At 54.5% G+C, this 21,600-nt stretch overlaps 1 protein-coding gene across 2 annotated transcripts in view; it reads right to left on the reverse strand.

The window, feature by feature from the left end:
• Nucleotides 1-21,600, reverse strand: part of XRN2 (5'-3' exoribonuclease 2) — a 37,072-nt gene that overhangs the window by 9,137 nt on the left and 6,335 nt on the right. Inside the window, exons 6-19 of one of the 2 annotated variants that reach the window (XM_078617003.1) lie at nucleotides 20,719-20,808; nucleotides 20,437-20,509; nucleotides 19,471-19,521; nucleotides 19,085-19,242; nucleotides 18,705-18,779; nucleotides 16,026-16,159; nucleotides 15,747-15,804; nucleotides 14,889-14,996; nucleotides 14,429-14,476; nucleotides 13,342-13,503; nucleotides 12,958-13,002; nucleotides 12,209-12,324; nucleotides 10,146-10,281; nucleotides 9,378-9,485 (exon numbers count right to left, since the gene is read on the reverse strand). In XM_078617003.1, the coding sequence (XP_078473129.1) occupies nucleotides 9,378-9,485; nucleotides 10,146-10,281; nucleotides 12,209-12,324; nucleotides 12,958-13,002; nucleotides 13,342-13,503; nucleotides 14,429-14,476; nucleotides 14,889-14,996; nucleotides 15,747-15,804; nucleotides 16,026-16,159; nucleotides 18,705-18,779; nucleotides 19,085-19,242; nucleotides 19,471-19,521; nucleotides 20,437-20,509; nucleotides 20,719-20,808 (1,362 nt within the window). The remainder of the gene's footprint in view (nucleotides 1-9,377; nucleotides 9,486-10,145; nucleotides 10,282-12,208; nucleotides 12,325-12,957; nucleotides 13,003-13,341; nucleotides 13,504-14,428; nucleotides 14,477-14,888; nucleotides 14,997-15,746; nucleotides 15,805-16,025; nucleotides 16,160-18,704; nucleotides 18,780-19,084; nucleotides 19,243-19,470; nucleotides 19,522-20,436; nucleotides 20,510-20,718; nucleotides 20,809-21,600) is intronic. The other variant, XM_078617004.1, reaches the window with a different exon arrangement.

Here is a 21,600-nt window from a genome sequence, read left to right on the forward strand (position 1 = left end):
GTTGTCTGACAGTTATAGTTAACGAGCAGGAAGGACCCGGCGTTGCCTGGAGGAAAAATATTTAAAATCTTGTCTTCTCTTAAAAACATAACATATACATACACAAATACTAAGCTATTGTGAAAGCCCGGCGTTCCGTTTTCCGTTTGTCTGTTCATTTGTCCGTCAACAAAATTATAAGAGGCTTGCAGAAGTCCTGAATCAAAAAGTAATATAAGGTGGGGGGTAAATAGTTGATCCAAAAGGATTCCGAAAATTGTCGACGCTCCCCTCAAAAAATATTTTTACCCCCCTGGAGGCATAAATACCGCCACACCCTACGTACAATAGAATGAGTATCTAGTGACTCTAAATCAGAGTATGGCTCTACAGTAGTATCTACTGACTCATAGTAGTATCTATTGACTCTATAGTAGTGTAATGCGGGCGTAAGCGACCTTCCGGAGGTGACGTCACGGGGGGTGGAGTCATGTGACGTGGGGGTAAGGTTCGGGGCTTTAAGCGGGTAAACCGGAAGGGGAAGGCAGTCGGGGTGTGAGCGGAAAAGAGTGAGGCCACGCGGGCAAGTGTGGAGAAGGGGGGGGCGCCGACGGCGATCGGGAGCCAACCCCGAAGATAAGAGCAAGCTGCGGAGTGGTGTGCAGCTGGGGAGGAGACAGCCAGGAGGGCTGCGAGTTAGAGGCAGCGGTGTGGCTGCCAGGAGGAGCTGCGGAGAGAGAGAGAGAGGGGGCTGCTTGATAGAGGCAGCGGTGTGGCTGCCAGGAGGAGCTGCGGAGGGAGAGAGAGAGAGCAAGAAGCTGTGAGAGCTGCGGAGGGAGAAGAGCAGCAGAGAGTACAGCCAAGGGGGGCTGTGTGAGAGAAACAGCAGCGGAGCTGCTGTTGGGGATCGGGCCGACATTGGAGTCAGCACCGTGGAGAAGCTACAGAGTAAAGACAGCCGTGTGGGTGTACAGCACGAACCGAATAATAAAGGACACTGAGCCAGACATCGTGGTCCAGTCGTTTATTACACTGGTGTCGGAAGTGCAACGGCATGTCGAAACAAGTGAGGAAGAAAGTTAATCCGGCGCCTGCATCGGCTTCTTCGTCCGACGACGACGAACTCCCTCCAACCACGGATCCTGTTGGGGTGGTGGAGGAGAGCCAGGCTGAGGCGACCACGGGAACGGGTGTGGAGGATGTTGGCGCGGTGGCGGGTCCGTCGACATCATCAGACGCGGATCAACGATGGCAAGCGATGGCGGTACAACTGGAGGCACTTCAGGACGTCCTGGCGCATCTATGCCATCTCGTCGCGCCAGGGACGATGGATGATGCAAGTGGTGCTCCGCGGGCCGCCACGTTGCCTGTCCTGCCGCCGCCATTGCCCACGCGGCAAGAGGCCGCCATTTTGCGCGCTCCGTGGCGCCAAACCGCCATCTTGGCCACGCCGCGGGCCGACGCCATTTTGAATTTGCCATCACAACCACCACCATTGGAAGACGGCGGGAAGAGGAGTCGGAGTCGCCACCTTACAACAGTTAAAGAATTTTCCGTCGGTGGGGACTGGAGCGCGTTCGCCTGCCGCTTCTTGGCGGCGGTACGCACAGCAAGATGGACCGATGCGGAGGCTTTGGAGGTGTTGCCGACTCTTCTGGACGACGAATCTGTCCGATTCTTCCGTTCCATAGCGACCGATAAGAAGGCAACTTTATGTGGTGTTTTTCAAGAAATGGCCGATGCTTATGAGCCACCAGATGATGCGCATCGGCGATTCGCTCAACGACAACGAGCACCAGAGGAGTCGCCCGTGGCGTTCAGGGGTGCGGTGCTGGAGCTGGCCATGGCAGCTTATCCTGAGACGCCACAGGACCTGCTTGAGCCTCTCATATTAGGGAAAATGTTGGAGTTGTCTCGGGATCTAGGGATCCCCATGCCTGTGTGTGGGCATGAGAAGCTAACTTCCCGGATGGCTGCTAAGTGTCTCGATGCGCAATTCAACCTCCGTCGCTGGAAACAAGTGACGGCGTGGACGGGGGGGCCCGTCAAAGAAGGGGATGCGCTGGGGTGGGACCCTGCGCAGGCCGTCTATGTTCCGGATGACCGGGGCCCTCAACAACTGACGGCCGCCTCCGCTCCATGGACGGGACGCGGCGGGCCGAGACCGCGCGCGATGCTACCAGAACGGGGCCGTCAGGAGGCGAGGCCTGCGCTTCGGCGCAACGAGGCCGAATGTTTCCGCTGCGGGCGTAGGGGCCACTACGCCAGAGACTGCTGGGCCCGCTTCCCGGCTCCGCCGCAGCAGGAGGCCTCGGCACCGGTCAAGTCGGCTAAAGATCCTCCGAAACAGGCATGTCGGCACGCACCAGACACTCGGCAAGGCTTTCCACCTCACCCACCACCTGTGTTGCGCGATCCTATTGTTGTTGTTAAAGAAAGGCCATCGACGGGGCCTTGTCATTCAGTTACGCAGTGGCGCAAATTGGCACGGAGAGTTGTCGCGGCCGCTACGGGTTCGTCCACTGTACCGGGGTCCATACAAGGTGTGGACGTGCGCATTTTGGTCGACTCGGGGGCGTCTGCGACTATTATATCGGATGTCATTTTCCATCTGTTGGGCATTCCGTCGGGGGCTGTGCGTCCGGTTTATGGGTCGTGCGTCGCTGCGAACGGGGGTAGCATGGGCATCGTGGGTCAGGTGGATGCTAAGATATCTATTGGGGATGTGTCGGCCTCGGGTGTTGTGTTGATATCGAGATCTTTGGCGGTTCCTTGTTTGTTAGGCACCGATTTTTTGGCTAAGATGCCCATTTTGATCAAAATCAATGAGAATTGTATTGAACTGCCGGGGGGCCGTCAAATCTCGTTTCTGCCGTCGCCCTGGGGGCGACCTGCTTCGGCCGTACAAGTGCAGGCGCTGTCCGTCGCATCTGTGGACATTCCACCTGGTACACAGATGCTTATACCCTTGCGGTATCGGAAGCCCCTGCCTGATCGGCTAGGAGCAGTAGGGGTCTTGTTGTCACCGTCCGCCACGATAACAACCGGGTTGGCGTTAGTGGGGGCACAGACCATCGTCCGGCCGGATCAATTACCGTTTTTACAGGTGCTTAATGCGGGGGGAGAAAACGTCCGTGTCCCGGCCGGTACGGTTGTGGCACATGCCACTACGGCGTTTGCGACCCATGATTGTCCACATAGCCGGGGAGTTGTTGCTGGGGTTTCCGAGCCAAGGAGTTCGGATGATCGTTGGGTTGCTCAATTATGTGACGAAAATTCTTCCCTGTCCATGGAGCAACGTGGTGCGCTGCGTAAATTGTTGTTGACATATTCCGATGTGTTCAGCTCCGATGATTTGGATTTGGGCCGCACTTCCTTGCTTTACCATCACATTGAGACGGGCGATGCTGCCCCTATTCGATTAAATTCGCATCGGATGAGTCCTGCGGAGCGAGAACACGTACGGGGGGCAGTGGAAGACATGTTGGCTGCGGACATTATATCGCCATCTAACAGCCCATGGGGCGCTCCAGTCGTCTTGGTTAAGAAGAAGGATGGCAAATTGCGATTTTGTGTTGATTTCCGCAAATTGAATAAGATATCGGTGGCAGATGCGTACCCCCTGCCGCGTATGGATGACTCCCTCGACGCATTGTCGGGGGCTAAGTTCTTTTCCACACTGGACCTCTCTTCGGGATTTTGGCAGCTTCCCCTTGACGAGTCCTCACGGGAGAAAACCGCTTTCCGTACGCCGCAGGGGTTATTTCAATTCAACTGTCTCCCGATGGGATTGAATGCGGCCCCTGCTACATTTCAAAGATTGATGGAGCTCGTTTTGACGGGGTTGCAGTGGGAGACATGTCTTATATATTTGGACGATATCATTGTCTTCAGCCGCACATTCGATGAACATTTGACGCGGCTGGAGACAGTGTTCACGAGGATGCGTTCTGCCAAATTGAAATTCAAACCAAAGAAATGTCACCTACTGCAACGGTCCGTCCGCTATTTGGGGCACATTGTGAGCGCTGAGGGAGTGTCCACGGATCCGGAAAAGACGGCGTGCGTCCGGGATTGGCCGACTCCGGCCACCGTGGGGGATGTTCGGCGGTTTTTGGGATTTGCCTCGTATTACCGAAGATTCGTGCCGGGTTTTGCGACGATTGCGAGGCCTTTGCATCTCCTTACGGGTAAAGGACGGAAGTTTGGTTGGGGACAGCCGGAGGAGGCGGCCTTTCGGAGTCTGCGTGATCTATTGGCCACGGCCCCAACATTGGATTATCCCGATTTCGATCACCCATTCATTCTTGATACGGACGCGAGTGACACAGGTATTGGGGCGGTGTTATCACAGTCTAAAGGGGGTGTAGAGCGTGTCGTGGCGTATGGTAGCCGAGTCTTGTCTCCTGCGGAAACCCGCTACTGTGTCACTCGCAGAGAACTATTGGCGGTTGTTTTTTTCCTACGGCAATTTCGACCATACCTCTACGGTCGTTCTTTTATTGTGCGTACGGATCATGCGGCCTTGCAATATGCCCTTAAAATTGACCAGCCATCCGGACAGTTGGCACGTTGGTTGGACACGCTACAGGAATTTTCCTTCCAAATTCAACATCGGAAGGGTGTGCGCCATGCGAATGCTGACGCACTTTCCAGATTACCGCGGCGCGCCCCTTGTAAATGTGAGTCGGGGACGCATAGGTGTTCGCCGATTCCAAACCCCCCTCAGCCGCTCACGTTGGCCGTCGAGAAGTCGGACACTCCGATGGAACCGGGACCGGCTGACGGGGTTTTGAATCTGCCGCGGTCTGTCTGGATCCGGGAACAGATGATGGATGAGTCATTGGTGTCCTTGCGGAAGCGGTCTGCTAAGGACAATGGGAGTCCGAGTATGGCTGTGGGGCCGCAAACCGCTCTCCGAGATGGTCTGCTTATGTGGCGGGAGGGGTTCCAGGAACGTTGGCGCCTGGTGGTACCAACGTCCTTGCGGTTCGAGTTGATTAGAACCCTCCATTGTGACACTCTCTTACATTTAGGGGTGCAGAAGACCTTGTTGACGTTGCAACGTCATTATTTTTGGCACGGCATGGCGACAGATGTCGTAGGGCACGTGCGCGCGTGCCCTGCGTGTGCACAACGTAAGCCGCCGAAACATCCTTACGTGCCGCCTCTCCAGTCGATTCAGGTGTCTCGAGTCAATGAATTGGTGGCACTGGACATATTGGGACCTTTTCCACCATCGGCGAGGGGTAATAAATATTTGCTGGTAGGGGTTGAGTACCTCTCCCGTTGGCCGATGGCCTGGCCGTTGCCTGATCAGTCGGCCGCGGCCATTACCGACGCCTTTTTGTTTGGGTATATTATGGATAAGGGGGCGCCTGAGAGACTCCTCACGGACCAGGGCAGGAATTTCTCTTCTAAATTATTGGCGGAAGTGTGCGCGGGCCTTGGGACTAAGAAAGTACGGACATCCCCATACCATCCGCAGACGGATGGTATGGTTGAACGGCTGAACAGGACATTGTCTGCCATGCTTTGCCATACCGTGAGTGAACAACAATCAGATTGGGATCTGCACATCCCCGGGGTGCTTTCGGCGTACAGGATGACGCCTCATGCGGCTACGGGATATTCGCCGTTTTACCTTATGTATGGTCGGGAAAACGTGCCGCCGGTGGATGTGCAATTGGGAACTGGGGTGAAGGGACCTCGGAAACCACTTCCTGAATACATTCAGGACACGGTTCGCCGAGTCACGGAGGCGCGGGAGAATGCCCGCGTGGCTACGGCCAAAGCCCAGGCCCGGAACGAGCGATATGCGCGACGGTCTGAGGGGGAGTGCCCTTGGAAGGTTGGGGACCTAGCCTGGCTTCATTGTCCACAGGTACGTCCGGGGACCTCGCCGAAATTGCACAAACCCTGGCATGGTCCCGTACGCCTCATTGCGGTTCCCAACCCACAGACAGCACGCGTCCAGATTGGGTCTCGTCGCTGGGTTGTGCATACGTCGCGCTTGAAACCATATGTTGCTCCCTTACATGATGCGTCATCCCCCAATGTTGCCTTGCCGGGGTCTGTTGCTGCTGACTCTCCCCTGCCTGCGTCCATTGATTTTGCTAGAGCGCCTGTCGTACCTGTTCCAGACAGGCCGGCCGTGACATTGCGGGGGACGAGGGGCCCTGCTCGGAGGACGCCTGCCAGGTCTGCGGGACCTTCGAGCCCTGCAGCCCTTCCGACCCAGCTGCGGGCACGGTCACAGGACAAGCCCAAGACTAACTCTTTAGAGACACGGGACGGCGGTGGACTTCCAGCTGCGACAGGGGGATTACCCCCTGTCGTTCCTCGACTTTCATCGCGTTCCCGTTCTGCGAGTGGGCCGCCGACCGTCCGGGACGGGCCGGCGACCCGCACACGTTCCAAATCGCTTACGTTTCGTTGAGTGTTGTTGTCTTGTTATTTTCTTCTTACAGTTGTATTTATTGCATGCTTTTGTACGATCGTTGATGTTGATTGCGTTGTTGTTGTTCTTGCTGTTACATTATATGCTTAGTGTCCTTTAGGGGGGGAAGCTCGGTTCGCCGCATTACGATTTGCTATTGGTCAGCCGAGGTCGGCTGGGATTTTTCTACGGGGGAGGGTGGTGTAATGCGGGCGTAAGCGACCTTCCGGAGGTGACGTCACGGGGGGTGGAGTCATGTGACGTGGGGGTAAGGTTCGGGGCTTTAAGCGGGTAAACCGGAAGGGGAAGGCAGTCGGGGTGTGAGCGGAAAAGAGTGAGGCCACGCGGGCAAGTGTGGAGAAGGGGGGGGCGCCGACGGCGATCGGGAGCCAACCCCGAAGATAAGAGCAAGCTGCGGAGTGGTGTGCAGCTGGGGAGGAGACAGCCAGGAGGGCTGCGAGTTAGAGGCAGCGGTGTGGCTGCCAGGAGGAGCTGCGGAGAGAGAGAGAGAGGGGGCTGCTTGATAGAGGCAGCGGTGTGGCTGCCAGGAGGAGCTGCGGAGGGAGAGAGAGAGAGCAAGAAGCTGTGAGAGCTGCGGAGGGAGAAGAGCAGCAGAGAGTACAGCCAAGGGGGGCTGTGTGAGAGAAACAGCAGCGGAGCTGCTGTTGGGGATCGGGCCGACATTGGAGTCAGCACCGTGGAGAAGCTACAGAGTAAAGACAGCCGTGTGGGTGTACAGCACGAACCGAATAATAAAGGACACTGAGCCAGACATCGTGGTCCAGTCGTTTATTACAGTAGTATCTGCTGACTCTGGAGTTGTATCTGACTGTACAGTTGTATCTACTGAGTAGAGTAGTATCTGACTGCCGTAGCATCTACTGACCGTAGTAGTATCTACCGACTCCATAGTAGTATCTACTGACTATAGTAGTAACTACTAACTCTATAGTCGTATATACTGATGCTGCAGTAGTATCCACTGACTATAGTAGTATCTATTGACTCTATAGCAGTATCTGACTCTAGTCGTATCTACCGACTCTATAGCAGTATGTACTAACCCTACAGAATGCCGTGGCGAGGCCTAGTCCCGCGGAGTGCCGCCGGCCTCGGCTAGATTGCCCAGCCGGCCGAGGTGGCACCTTGGCCGGCTGGGGCTGGGCTGCTGCCCCTCCCACTATCCCCGGGCCGCTCTACGGTCGTATCTACTGACTGTATAGTAATAACTGCACACATTGGGGTGGGAGAGGGGAGAAGAGGACGTCACACTGTTCAGAATTTGCCTCAGTGTTGCGTTTTTATTTTTCATTTTGAACGCGATAGAGAATTCTCCCCCCCCCCGTCCCCACCGACCGCGTGTGCGTTGCTAGGGGCAATGACGAGTCAGTGTTTCTGCTCATGCGCAGATGCGTGCTTTGGCGCCACGATCAGCGTAATAATATAACAATAATAAATTGCTAATTTAACTACTTTACATTTGACGGATGGGAAAATCAAATAGTGCTTTTTCGTCCAGGGGCTTATTGTGTCGTATCGGTGTACTTTGTTGAAACGTAAACCCAACAGTTTGTCAGTTAAAAGCATCACAAGGCGTATGTGCAGACTGACAGACACACAGACAGACAAAAAAATTAGTTTAAAAGGTAAGATGGTTCACCACATTTTTCAAGTACATAAAATGTTTATAGAAAGAAACCCAGCCTACATTTTAACTATGATATAAGAAATAAGATAACTCTCTTACAGAGTTACTCACTGGTCAGTTATAGAGAATTCTACGTTGATTGTCGAAGCAGTGAGGCCATTTAGAGTAGAGTATACAGTATTAGAGTACCGCGTGTACAGACTGGTGGTAGCGCCACCACTCGGCAGTATCCTGAAACTTCTAAACTACAGACCTACGATACGCACACAGCAAGATGCTAGATGGCTGTTGGAATTTTTTGTCTATGACAGATGCCGGTTAATAGAGCATTTGCTGTACCACCAAAAAAGTACAACAATGAAGCAAATAGAAATCAGAGCAAAAATATACAAACAGAAATCAGAGCGCCCAGGGCGTGGTGCTGGCCACCCACCCCCTCATCTGAAGATATGAAGCCGTCCTCCTGAAGAAGCCCCGAAGTCAAGACCAGTACTCGAGTCGGGGTCCGGGCTTGACGGCCTCCCCCAGTTGTGTTAGGGCTAGTTAGCTCAGAGGGACTACACTCCCCAGGTTACCTGGTGGAAGGGGCAGCTACCCCTTTGTGTTAGCGAGTATTGTTATATTTCAATTTAAAGCTTTCGTGACTGCAGGGATTCATATTCTTGGTTCTTTCGGTAAAGTCACGTAGAAGGGAAATAATAAAATAATAAAAATAAAACATTAAAAAATTAAATTCTCACGACGTTTCGGCCACAACACAAGCAAGAACAGAGCTGCCAGAAAGACAGCGTCCCAATGAACACCAAGCTTAGCGGTGTTCATTGGGACGCTGTCTTTCCGACAGCTCTGTTCTTCACCCGAGGACAGCTGCTTGTGTTGTGGCCGAAACGTCGTGAGAATTTTATTTTATGTTTTATTTTTATTATTTCCTTTCGACGTGACTTTACCGAAAGAACCAAGAATATGAGTATTCTTATAATAAACGTGTTGCCTCCAGAGAAACCTCGTTCTCCATTTGTACCCACCACATTTGTAAATGGCTTCACACGTGCCAAACGCATCTCCAACAGCGGTATAATTTGTAGCGTGCGGTTTTCGCAAGGAGATGCGCACGAAATCACAAGCGAGAAGGCATGGTGACAAATGGTGCCAACAACTGCCCAAGCTCTGCGGTCCTATACTCGGATGTTTGGCCAACGCCCGCGAGTGTTCCTACACATGGGGAGGGAACAGAGTGGCCGCGACTCGGTGGGGAATGGCGGCTGTTGTTGTTGCTGTTGTGCGTGTGTGCGTAGGTGCGCGAGCTCTCACGGGTTTGGTGTCGATGGCGAAGTCGGACGGCATGCTGGCCACGTTGTGGAAGTCGGAGGCAAAGGGCGCGTAGTGGAACGGGTAAAACCACTGCCACGACGCGCAGCCCTGGCACCAGTCACACCAGAGGGAGGAGGGTGAGCGGCGTTAGGGTGAGAGAGAGGAGGGTGAGCGGAATTGGGATGAGAGGGATGAGGGTGAGCGGCGTTGGGGTGAGAGGTAGGAGGGTGAGCAGCGTTAGGGTCAGAGGAAGGAGGGTGAAAGGAAGGAAGGTGAGCGGCGTTGGGGTGAGAGGGGGAAGGGTGAGAGGGAGGAGGGTGAGTGGCTTCGGCGTGAGAGCGATGAGGGTTAAGCAGCGTTGGGGTGAGAGAAAGGGTGAGCGGCGTTGGGGTGAGAGGGGGGAGGGTGGGCGGCATCTGGGTGAGAGGGGGAGGGTGAGCGGCATCGGGGTGAAAGGCAGCGGAGTGAGCGGCGGGAGCGTGAGAGGGAGCAGGGTGAGCGGCGTTGGGGTGAGAGGGAGAAGGCGTTATGGTGAGAGGGAGGGTGAGCGGTGTTGGGGTGAGAGGAAGGGTGAGCGGCGTTGAGGTGAGAGAGAGAAGGCGTTATGGTGAGAGGGTGAGTGGTGTTGGGGTGAGAGGAAGGGTGAGCGGCGTTGGGGTGAGAGGGAGAAGGCGTTATGGTGAGAGGGAGGGTGAGCGGTTGGGGTGAGAGGAAGGGTGAGCGGCGTTGGGGTGAGAGGAGGCCGAGCGGCGATGGGGCGGTGGGCACCTGGTAGTAGTAGCGCAGCACCCAGCACAGGCCATGCACATACGCCCGCGCCACCTTGTCGGTGAATCCGGTGTCACCGTCATCCACGTCGAACTTCTGGCGGTAGTATCGCTGCTTCCAGCCGTCCTCCCACAGCCTGCGTCGCCACCGCACACAAAGAGATCCCCCCCCGCGTAGCCCACGCGGGCCATTGGGGATGAGGACCGTTAGCGAGCGGCACCTACGAAGGCCATCACGTGGGGGTGGCCTTGTGGACGGAACCACGCCTGACCGCCTTTGTCTCTCCGGCGTTGATGTTTTATAGGCACGGCGCCAGTCAGGCTCACTGTGAGGTCCGTGGTGGGAAGTGGGGGGCCGTGGTGAGGAGTAGGGGGCTGTGGTGAGGAATCGGGGCGGTGGTGAGGAGCGGGGGGCCGTGGTGAAGTGCGGGGGGCTGTGGTGAGGAAAGGGGGGCCGTGGTGAGGAGTGGGGGGCCTTGATGAGGGGGACCGTGATGAGGAGCAGGGGGCCGTGGTGGGAGTGGGTGGCCTTGGTGAAGAGTGGGGGGCCGTGGTGATGAGCGAGGGGCTGTGGTGACGAGTAGAGGGCCGTGTTGAGGAGCGAGGGGCCGTGGTGAGTAGCGGGGGGCCGTGTTGAGGAGCGGGGAACCGTGGTTAGGAGCGGGGGGCCGCGGTGGGAGTGGGGGGCTGCGGTGGGAGTGGGGGGTCGTGGTGAGGAGTGGGGGGTCGTGGTGAGTAGCGGGGGGCCGTGGTGAGGAGCGGGGGGCCGTTGTGGAAGTGGGGGGCCGTGGTGACGGGTGGAGGGCCGTGTTGAGGAGCGGGGGGCCGTGGTGAGGAGCGGGGGGCCGTGGTGAGGAGCGGGGAGCCGTGGTAAAGTGTGGGGAACCGTGGTGTGAGTGGGGGGCCGTGGTGAGGAGTGGGGGGCCGTGGTGGGAGTGGGGGCCCGTGGTGAGAAGTGGGGGACCGTGGTGGGAATGTGGGAGCCGTGGGGGGCCGTGGTGAGTAGAGGGCTGTGGTGAGGAGTGGGGGCCGTGGTGAGGAGTGGGGGGCCATGGTGAAGTGTGGGGGTCTGTGGTGGGAGTGGGGGGTAGTGGTGGAGTGGAGGGGCCCTGGTGGGAGTGGGGGCTGTGGTGAGGAGTGGGGGGTCGTGGTGAGGAGTGGGGGGCCATGGTGATGTGTGGGGGACCGTGGTGGAAGTGGGGGACCGTGGTGGAAGTGGGGGGCCGTGGTGAGGAGTGGGGGCCGTGGTGACGAGTGGAGTGCCATGGTGGCAGTGGGGGGCCGTGGTGAGGAGTGGGGGGCCATCGTGAAGTGTGGGGGACCGTGGTGGGAGTGGAGGGCCGTGGTGAGGAGTGGGGGGCCGTGGTGAAGTGTGGGGGACCGTGGTGGGAGTGGAGAGCCGTGGTGAGGAGTGGGGGGCCGTGGTGAGGAGTGGGGGGCCGTGGTGGGATTGTGGGGGCCGTGGTGAGGAGTGGGGGGCCGTGGTGAAGTGTGGGGGACCGTGGTGGGAGTGGAGAGCCGTGGTGAGGAGTGGAGGGCCGTTGTGGGAGTGGGTGACCGTGGTGAGGAGTGGGGGGGCGTGGCAGGAGTGGGGGGCCGTGGTAGGAGTGGGGGCCGTGGTGGGAGTGGGGGGCTGTGGTGGGAGTGGGGGGCCGTGGTGGGAGTGGGGGGGGCCGTGGTGGGAGTGGGGGGGCCGTGGTGGGAGTGTGGGGGCCGTGGTGAGGAGTGGGGGGCTATGGTGAAGTGTGGGGGACTGTGGTGGGAGTGGGGGGTAGTGGTGGAGTGGGGGGGCCCTGGTGGGAGTGGGGGCTGTGGTGAGGAGTGGGAGGCCGTGGTGGGAGTGGGGGGGGGCGTGGCAGGAGTGGGGGCCGTGGTGGGAGTGGGGGGCCGTGGTGGAAGTGTGGGGGACGTAGTGAGGAGTGGGCGGCCGTGGGGGGCCTAGGTGAGGAGTGGGAGGTCGTGGTGAGGAGTGTGGGGGCCGTAGTGGAGTGGGGGCCAGTGAGGAGTGAGCGGCCATAGTGGGAGTGGGGGGCCATGGTGAGGAGTGGGGGGCCCTACACGCACCTCACGTTGTCCTCGGGCTCAGGCTCATCATCGCTGTCTTCGAGCGGCCGCTTCCCCGAGGGGGAGGGAGTGCCCCCCCCCGAGCTGAAGCTGCTGTTCCCAGAGTGGGACGGAGCCTATGGGACACAGAGACACACGGAGACACAGGGTCACATGGACACGTATGCCATATGTGCATGGAATGTGACCACCAAATTGCACGTACAATGCTCTCAGACTCGTCTAGACCACCAGCTCAAAACAGTAACGAGACGACAAGATCTATCTTTCTTTATGCCCGTTACAAAAGAAAAATCTCACCGAGTCCAGACTTTTTTTCCGGAGGGTCCTGCTACGTTTTCACAGTAAGGGGGGGGGGGGGGGCGATGTTGCTGCTGCTACTGCTGTGCGATTCCAATTGAGTGTTTGGCAGGGAATGTTTCAGCTTTGGGATGTGGTTTGGACAACACTGCTTCCACTGTGCGCGTGTGTTTAGCTATGGGAGGAGGAAGCCGGAGAACCCTGGAGGAAACCCACATAAAAGAGGAGGAGGGAATACAAACTCCACTCACTCCCACACTGCAAAACAGGGGAGAGAATACAAACTCCACTCAATCACTGCAGGACAGGGGGAAAGAATACAAACTCCACACAGAGGGGCACCAGAAACAGGATTCAAACCCAGGTGCCACTCACTGCACTGCCATCTGCCGCCCCCTAATCAGCGATGATTGATGAGACACCGATTGCTCTGAGTTACCAGAACTCACCGGGCTCTGTCCGTACATGGAGCTCTTCAGAGACTGAGCAGCGCTCTGCCAACAGATACACCACAAACACACACCACCCACACCGCCCATACACCATACACACCACCCATACACCACACACCACACCCACCACACATCACACCCACACCTCCGATTAGCACAGTTGGATACATACGGTGTAAAAGAAGTTCAACATACATACACACCATTCACACATTTACCATGTGGGGTAGTGTGGGGGCCAAGTACCATTATGTGTAGTAGAGTGTGGGAGTTACGTACCATGATGTGGTAGTGTGGGGGGCACGTACCATGATGCGTGGTAGCGTGTGGTAGTGTGGGGGGCCACTTACCATGATGTGTGGTATTGTGGGGGCCACGTACCATGTTGTTGTAGTCTCGTCCCTGCGTGCGCATTTCGTACGCCGTCTGCCGGGGGTTGTGGATGGGGTTGCTTCCCCCCCGGCCCCCCCTCCAACCGCCGCCACCACCACCACCCAGCGGCCGGGGAGAAAACTGCCCCCCAGGGATGAAGGCCGGACGATCCTGGTCCAACCGCGGGCACAGAAGGGCAACGTCAGGTGAGGGAGGAATTCTCGCACACACTACAGTCGTCTCTCGGTAAACAGCGACTTTGGTTAACGGTTTTTCAGGTTAACATTTCGCATCACATAAGGACCCCATGGTTTCGACTGACATTAACAAGTTTACTAACAGTATGTTTACGTTATGCATGTGGGCGCCAATTTCGACCAATCCGAGCGCTCGTGACTGGAGCTGAGCCATGCCCTCAGCCAAAGAGTGTTTGGGCCTCGAATGGTTTTGTTTACATCGTGTTTTATGTTTTGGAAGTGGAGACAGCTATCTCGCAAACTCAGTGACTCACTTATTTTAAAATATATAAGTTAATTCGATTCACAGTTATTTCGGTTAACAGTAGTTTTCATGGAAAAGATGAAAGACATTAACCAAGGAATGACCTATTTATTTATTCATTGTTATTTACTTATGCTCGTTTACCCAGTAAACAGTCTCAACTCTTTTTCAGGAGAGTCCTGCCAAGTTTTCCGCAGTAGGGGGCGATGTTGCTGCGGCTGCAAATTAAGTAATTTGCAGTTAAGGTTTCAGCATTGGGATGTTTGGCCAAGAGGTCAAAATCTGTCTTAACGATGGGAAGAAATTGCACCCAGCGGAAACCCATGCAGAACAGGAGATCCTACAAACTCCACACAGAAAAGGCGCCCACGTTCAGAATTGAACCCAGGGCACCACTTTGCCGCCAATAAATAATATTGTTCCACACATCCCATCGGCCACACAACCTTCTGGGAGTGAATCCTATCTGGAATGTTGGTTCAACACCATAAAAACTCTCGAATGGTTTTGACTTTCAGCGTCTCATCAGCAGTTAGGTTTACTTGCTTAAACCGAAGCTGCCCGCCGTCTGGTGACGCTTATGAAGTTCACTCACCCGCTTCATCCGCTTCTTTCTGTCCTTCTGACGTCGTTTGAAATCCAACTGTGGGCGCACACGCACACACAAAGACAAAGACCCCTCTCAAATAGCCTTAACAGACTGTTGGGGTAAGTTCTGTTAGCGAACACCTATAAAAGCCGGTATGGCACACGTGGGGGTGGGTGGCCAGAACCACACCCGGCCGCCTTCGTCTCCCCAGTGGTGATTTTTACACACCGCACTGGGTACTTAGCAAAGGCCGAGTCGATCGAGAGGAGACCTATGTCCAGTTCGGCTATTCGTCACGGATGTTGGCCGCGAAAGGGAATTTGAACGCGGGTCACCGGGTTCGTAGCGCAGCGCGTTAACCACCGTGCCACCACTTCCCGGGGAAACGCGTGGTCAGTGTGCTCACGCACATCGTCTGCAATCGCGACAAGGAGCTAACAAGGTGGGGAGGGGGGTGGGAGCTCACGTCGTCAGTGCGGCGCTTCTTGAAGATGTTGTCCTCCATCTCCCCCAGCGCCTCCATCACGAGCTGCACGCGCTCCAGGTTCACATAGCCACTGTTCGTCAGGTAGCCCTGCACGCACACACAAAGATTCCTCCGTGTACTCTCAACGGATTGTTGGGGGAAGTGCTCATAGCAGCGAGTAGTACCTAAAAAAGGCCAGCACAGCAGACGAGGGGGTGGGTGGCAAGCACCACACCCAACCGCCTTTATCTCCCGAGTGGCAATGTTTACACATCGCACAAGGTACTCATTAAAGGCCGAGTCGACCTAGTCGAGGCCCAGGACCGGTTCAGGTCATCGTCACTGGTGTTGGCCGTGAGCGGAAATAGAACTCGGGTCACCAGGTTTGTAGCACAGAGCACTAACCGCTATACTACCGCTCCCCACAGGCAGCCCTACATTCACACACGCATAGGCAGACAACAGACGCTGTTTCGCCACTAAGTGGCGGTGATGTCACCACAGCACCTGTGTCAGGCTAGGTACACTGAGGCCACGTGAAATGTGGGTGGCTCGCTGTTGGCAGGTTGGACGTGGAACAGACCCAGGTGCTATGGGATGACTGAGATGAACTACCTGTGCTCCTCGCTGTGCCAAGACGTTGTTTAAACTTCTCGGTGCTCTGCTCATTGTGAGCGTTGCTCATCTGCCCACAATTAGCATCCGTCTCCTCCACAGAGGCCGATCTTGACACCGGTGGTACCAATCATCGGCAAGTCTACTCAGCTCCATCTCTTCTCTAGCCCATGCCGTGCCCATTTATCCCGCTCTATCCGGTCAAACACACAGACCCGTGCACGCACGCAGGGCTGCCCTCACCCCTGTGCGGTGAACCACGTTCTTGTAGATGCCGACGAGGCGATCGATGGCTCCCTCCCTGGCACACAAGGAGACATCACCACCATCATCATCACCACCATCAACATCATCACCAATACCATCAACATCACAACCCCAACCACCTTCAAGAACAACCGCCATTCACCACTAAGTGGCGGTGACATCACCACGGCGCTTGTGCCAGGCTGTGCGCACATTAAGGCCAAGTCAAGTGTCGAACGTCTGCTGGCAGGTCACGGGACAGAAATTCGGCCTCACCGGATCTCCAGGGAAGGCAGGTGCGGCAGGAAGTCGTTTCCGACAAAGAAGCACATGAAGACCCAGTCGTCGATGCTCCTCTCCAGGTCGAAGGGGAAGGGCAGGCTCGCCATAGTGAGCTCCCGCTCCAGGTACTAGCGGACGGGACACAGGGCAGGGGTGGCAAGCGTGGAATGATGCTTAATACTACACTAATAACATAATAATGACTTAATTATCCAGGTGAGCTGCACTGGACTCTTTTTCAAGAGGGTTTAGCAATGGGTTTTTTTATTTTAAGATGTTTTCAGCCAAATAATTGGGAGTGTTTATTATGCATGTGGGAGGAAACCGGAGCACCCCACATGTGCGAGGGAAAAACACGCAGAAACGTGGTCACCACATCTACGCCTCTATATAAGGAATGAAACAGGAAGACTTCTCCACAAATCTGTCTGTCGCCTGATGAAGCTACTTGTAATTACTGGCGAAACGTCGTACTCAGATTGAAAATGTTGTGGCTTCGCTCTCCAACACACCGGTGTGCTGTACTCGTGACGAATTGGCATGTTCTGTTAACGTGACAACCCTTACTAGTTGGCTGTGGCGGGTTTTAACGACACGTTTATATATGTACGCGCTCCAACAAAAAAAAAAACCTATATTATGGATATTGGTCGCAAAAGCCTATATGTTAAATTCACAACATCTGTGGGATGACCCACCAACCCTCGCTTCTGCCTCCACAGTACTGTCTGTTTTCCTATAACACAGTAGTAGTTGCATTCCTGAAGAAATCCCTGTTATGGAAAAATCACGTTGGAATATATAATATAGGATAAAGTACAGTCCGCAATAACACGTGAGATGTGTATGCAGGCAGAACAAAGACTGAGGCACATGGGTAGAATCTAGAAGGTCCCAGCAGCATCCCGTCTTGTGCGATGCTACGCCAAGACAGACGCATGACCGCTTACTCCGCCTCAAAGTAGTTCTGTTCACTCGATTGTGTTATATCCAATTTGCATCCACATCATAAAGAAGTGTTCCCTATACATTAATCGCGTTACATCCAATTTGTGTTATGAAAACAACACACGGCATTATAGAAGAACAGACAGTACTGGATTACAGGCAGCCACGCGCACAGCCGACACTGCACGACAGCCGTCGTCGGAGTCACCTTGGCGGTAACGCGGTTGAGCGGCAGCGCGTTGGCCGCACGTTGGAGAGGTTCGGGGTCAAAACCATGCACACTGGTGAGTAGAATGACAAAGATTCCCCGTGTAGCCTTAATCGACTGTGGGGCAAGTGCTGTTAGCGAGTTGCACCTATGAAGACCGGCACGAGGAGTTGGGTGGCCAGCAACCACGCTAGGCTGTCTGTCTTCCCAGTGCTGATATTTTGCACACCCACACTAGGTACTTATACTGGTAGGAACGAAGTGAACCAGCCTACAATAGATTATATCGTCCGTCCGTCCGTGTAGCAACATCGCCCCCTACTGCAAACACTTGGCATGACCCTACAAAAACCTTTAGACTCAGTGACGCTTTCCTGGCTAAACAAGTGTAACATTCCCTTATAATTCCCTCAGATAGCTTTTAATTAAACATTTAAATTAATGAGGCTTTCCTGGCTAAACAAGTGTAACATTCCCTTATAATTCCCTGAGATAGCTTTTAATTAAAACTTTTAAATTAAAATTTAACTCACAGCGGCCTAAAGCCTACAGCTAGGCCTAAAGCCTCGAACTACGCCTCAAACTCTCCCTTCGTATCGTACCCCCGCGTGTGTGCAAGGGAGTTAATGTTTAACAATGTTACATTCCCTGATGTTTTTAAATAGAAACATTTACATTTAAAGCTTTTACATAAATAATTAAAACATTTAAATTAAAAATTAACTCACAGCGGCCTAAAGCCTACAGCTAGGCCTAAAGCCTAGAACTAGGCCTCAAACTCTCCCTTCGTATCGTCCGATTAGGTGTAGCAACATCGCCCCCTACTGCAAACACTTGGCAGGACCCTAGAAAAACCTTTAGACTCAGTGGGGCTTTCCTGGCTAAACAAGTGTAATAATACATTATGTTTATATTCTTTGGTTATTCGTTCCTACCAGCCCACCCCGCAGGGTCCTGTTTTAAGGGCGAGTCTATATGGGGAGACCCAGGACCAGTTCAGATATTCACCGTACACACGTGAGTACACAAACACTTGAGTACACACATGTGCATACAATAACAACAACTGCCATTTGTCATTTAGTGGCGGTGACTTTACCACGGCGCTTCTGCTATGCTATGTGCACTTTGAGGCCACGTAAAGTGTCGAACGCTCGCTGGAAGGAAGTCAGGGGACACACCCAGGTGCCATGAGTTGACTGAGATGACTGGCAGATGCACCACCTGTGGTCTCCACTGTGCCACCTCGTTGCATTTTAGCCACCTTGTCTTCTGCTCATTGTTGTGAGCAGTGCTCCTCTGCCCTCTTTTGCTGTTGGAGGGCAACTCCCGGCAACTGCCCAGGAGCGTCCAAGGTGAAAAGGCTCCGATTCCAGGCCACATTAGCTTTTCGCAACCCTGCCCACAATCATGAAGGTCTTTAATGATTGTGAACAAAGGATCAGGCTTATCACACACAGAAACACATGAACAAATGTGCAGACACAGACGCATGACCAGGAGCTGCGAAACCCCACCTCGCGCAGAATGTTGAGTCTCAGGAATATGAAATCCTGCTCCGAACCAGGTGGGAGGTCAGCAAACTCGTCATGCTGTCACGGGGAAACACAGGGGGAGACAACACAACACACAAATGGTTATGCTTAACCACAACACAGCATACACCTGTGTGCACTGCATGAGTGCACCTATGTCCCCAGGCGCCCATGTTTTTTCAGGTGTCCACTTTTTTCTTGTGTCCCCCCCACCGCATCTCCGCAAGTTGCCTCTCGCAGTCCTTCATCTTGTGTCTGTGTGTCCCCCCATGTGTCCCCTCTGTCCCATTGTCTTCACCTTGTACCTATATCCCCTGCTACCACTCCACCGTGTCCTTGTGTCTACCCCCGTGTATCCGCACCTTGCCCTGCTTTTCGCGGGGCAGCCCCTCGCAGTCCTTGAGCTCGTGTCCGAACTGAGAGCAGAGTGCGCACGGCCGCTGCTGGTTGGGCTTGAACTCCTCACGGATGATCGTGAATTTGGGCTCATGCGTTGCCAGCCCCAACATGATGAGGTCCGCTGTGTGGGCAGATAACCACAACTCATTCACCATGGACAAACACACACACACCGAGCACAGATACACAAGACACACAGCCCAAGCACAGACACCCAGACACATAATCGAAACAGACACCCAAACCAAACACACAAACACAAAGAGCCCACGTGCGTGACTATAAGAGACGGTTGTGATGATGGCTGGCTCTCGCTTTGGTTTTTAGGCGGGGGGGGGGGGCGTCTCACCGTCGGCGCCGCACAGGCAATGGTGGGTGTTGGGGTCGTGGTTCGGTTGAGCTGTAGGGAAAGCAGACGCAGCAGAGACATCAACAACACACCCACCCCCCTTCAGCCAACAGAGGCGCTACCATTCATTGCAATGTATAAATACGTGCGTATCTGTGTTCACATGTGTGTATCTGTGTGTATGGGGAGCAGTGTTAATGCTTAGCGCACCGTGCTACAAACCCAGCGACCAGAGTTCTATTCAGGCTCACTGCCAACAGTGGTGAGGAGTGCCTAAACTAGTAGTGGACCTCACCTAAGTCGACTCAGCCTGATGAAGCTAGTTGTGTAAACATCAGCACTGGGGAGACAAAGGCAGTGGGGCGTGGTGCTGGCCACCCAACCCTCATGTTAGAGTTCTCGCCTTTATAGGTGCTCGCAAACAGCACTTGCCAAGTCTGTTAAAGGGGATCTCTGCATTTGACTTTATATACATGTATCTGCGTGTGTACATTTGCATGCATATGCGTGTAAGTGGATCCGAGTGTATATCTGTGTGCACGTGTTTACGTGTGCCTATGTGAGCGGTGGTGTTACGGTTAGCGCGCTGTGCTATGAACACAGCAACCAGAGTTCGATTCCCGCTCGTGACCAAAATCAGTGACCAATATCTGAACCAGTCTTAAGCCTCCCCTAGGTCTACTCAGCCTCAAATGAGTACCTGGTCCTGTGTATAAACTTCGCCACCAGGGACACAAAGGCGACCAGGCATGGTGCTGGCCACCCACCCCTCGTGTGCCATGCACGCCTTTATAGGTACTCGCTAACAGCACTTGCTCCAAAAGTCTGTTAAAAGCCTACATGGGGGATCTTTGTATGTGTTCGTATGTGTGTGCGTACAAATGTATGTTGTGTACACGTGTGTACGTGTGTGTTTATACGCATGTATGTGTAAGTGTGTGTTAACAAGTCTCTATTGGGCCTCACCTCTCTGCCTGCGAATGAAGTCCATGATTTTGTGCTCCCCCTCGCCTGGCACGCTGGCATCCGACAGGATCACCTGCTCACACCACACCGTGATACAACCACACCGCACGTCAACCACACCGTAACACTGACACACCGCGAGTCTAGCAGATAATGGCACAGCCGCATTGTGACACACCCACAGCACGGCGGTTGCCGTATCATGGAGTGGTGGGGTTGATAGGGAGTTCTGAGGCTGTCGGAGAAGGGTGAGGCTGCCAGGGAGCGGTGTGATATCCTTACCGCGATGTTGCGCCAGCCCGGATCACTGTTCAGTCTCTCAGCCACATAGTAGCGCAGACACTTGGCCAAGTTGGACATGAACTCTGTGCCCTGTGGGGAGGGGGGGCATGGGGGGGGGGGCAGGAAGAGTATGACCAACGGTAGAGGGGGAATGAGGTCGTGTCACCACCCACGCTCACCACTTCCCCCCCGCCTCACACACTCACCACTTTACGAACCCACATTGATCAACATGAATTGCGGTCAACTAACCCCTACGATCGGCATGGTGTGGGGGAGGTGCTCGTCCATCAGTGGACTGACAAAGCATGTCGAGTATTTAAGAGCTAATACATAAAAGTGAAACAGGTATTGGCCAAACCTCCCACTGCTGAAACATCGCCTGTTTGAGAGGAGGCCTGACGGATCCTTGGGACATTCTGTCTACAGGAAAGCCACCCACACAGATTCCTACTTGAAACCGGATTCCCACCACCACCCATCTCAAAAGAATTCTCTCATCAAAACGCTATACCACAGAGCCCATGGCATTTCTGACCAACACCACCTGGCCGGTGAATTAAGACATGTACATCGGGCCCTCAGGATGAACGGATACTCTGACCGCACTATCCGCCAAGCTGTTTCTCCCACCACACAGAAACAGCCACATGAAACTCCGACCAAAACTATCACGTTACCATACATAGCAGGCGTGACCAAAAAGATCTCCAAAATTCTAAACAAACATAAGATCCAAGTCCGATTCAGTACAGTGCATAAAATCCGTGATCTGATTCCATCTGTGAAGGATGTCGTTCCTGACTTACAGTATCCTGGAGTCTACAAATTGAGTTGCATTTGTGGTGATTGCTACATTGGAGTAACAAAACGTCATGTTTC

This window comes from Lampetra planeri, chromosome 52, assembly GCF_965212315.1.
Source record: "Lampetra planeri chromosome 52, kcLamPlan1.2.h2, whole genome shotgun sequence".
Classification (NCBI taxonomy): Eukaryota; Metazoa; Chordata; class Hyperoartia; order Petromyzontiformes; family Petromyzontidae; genus Lampetra; species Lampetra planeri.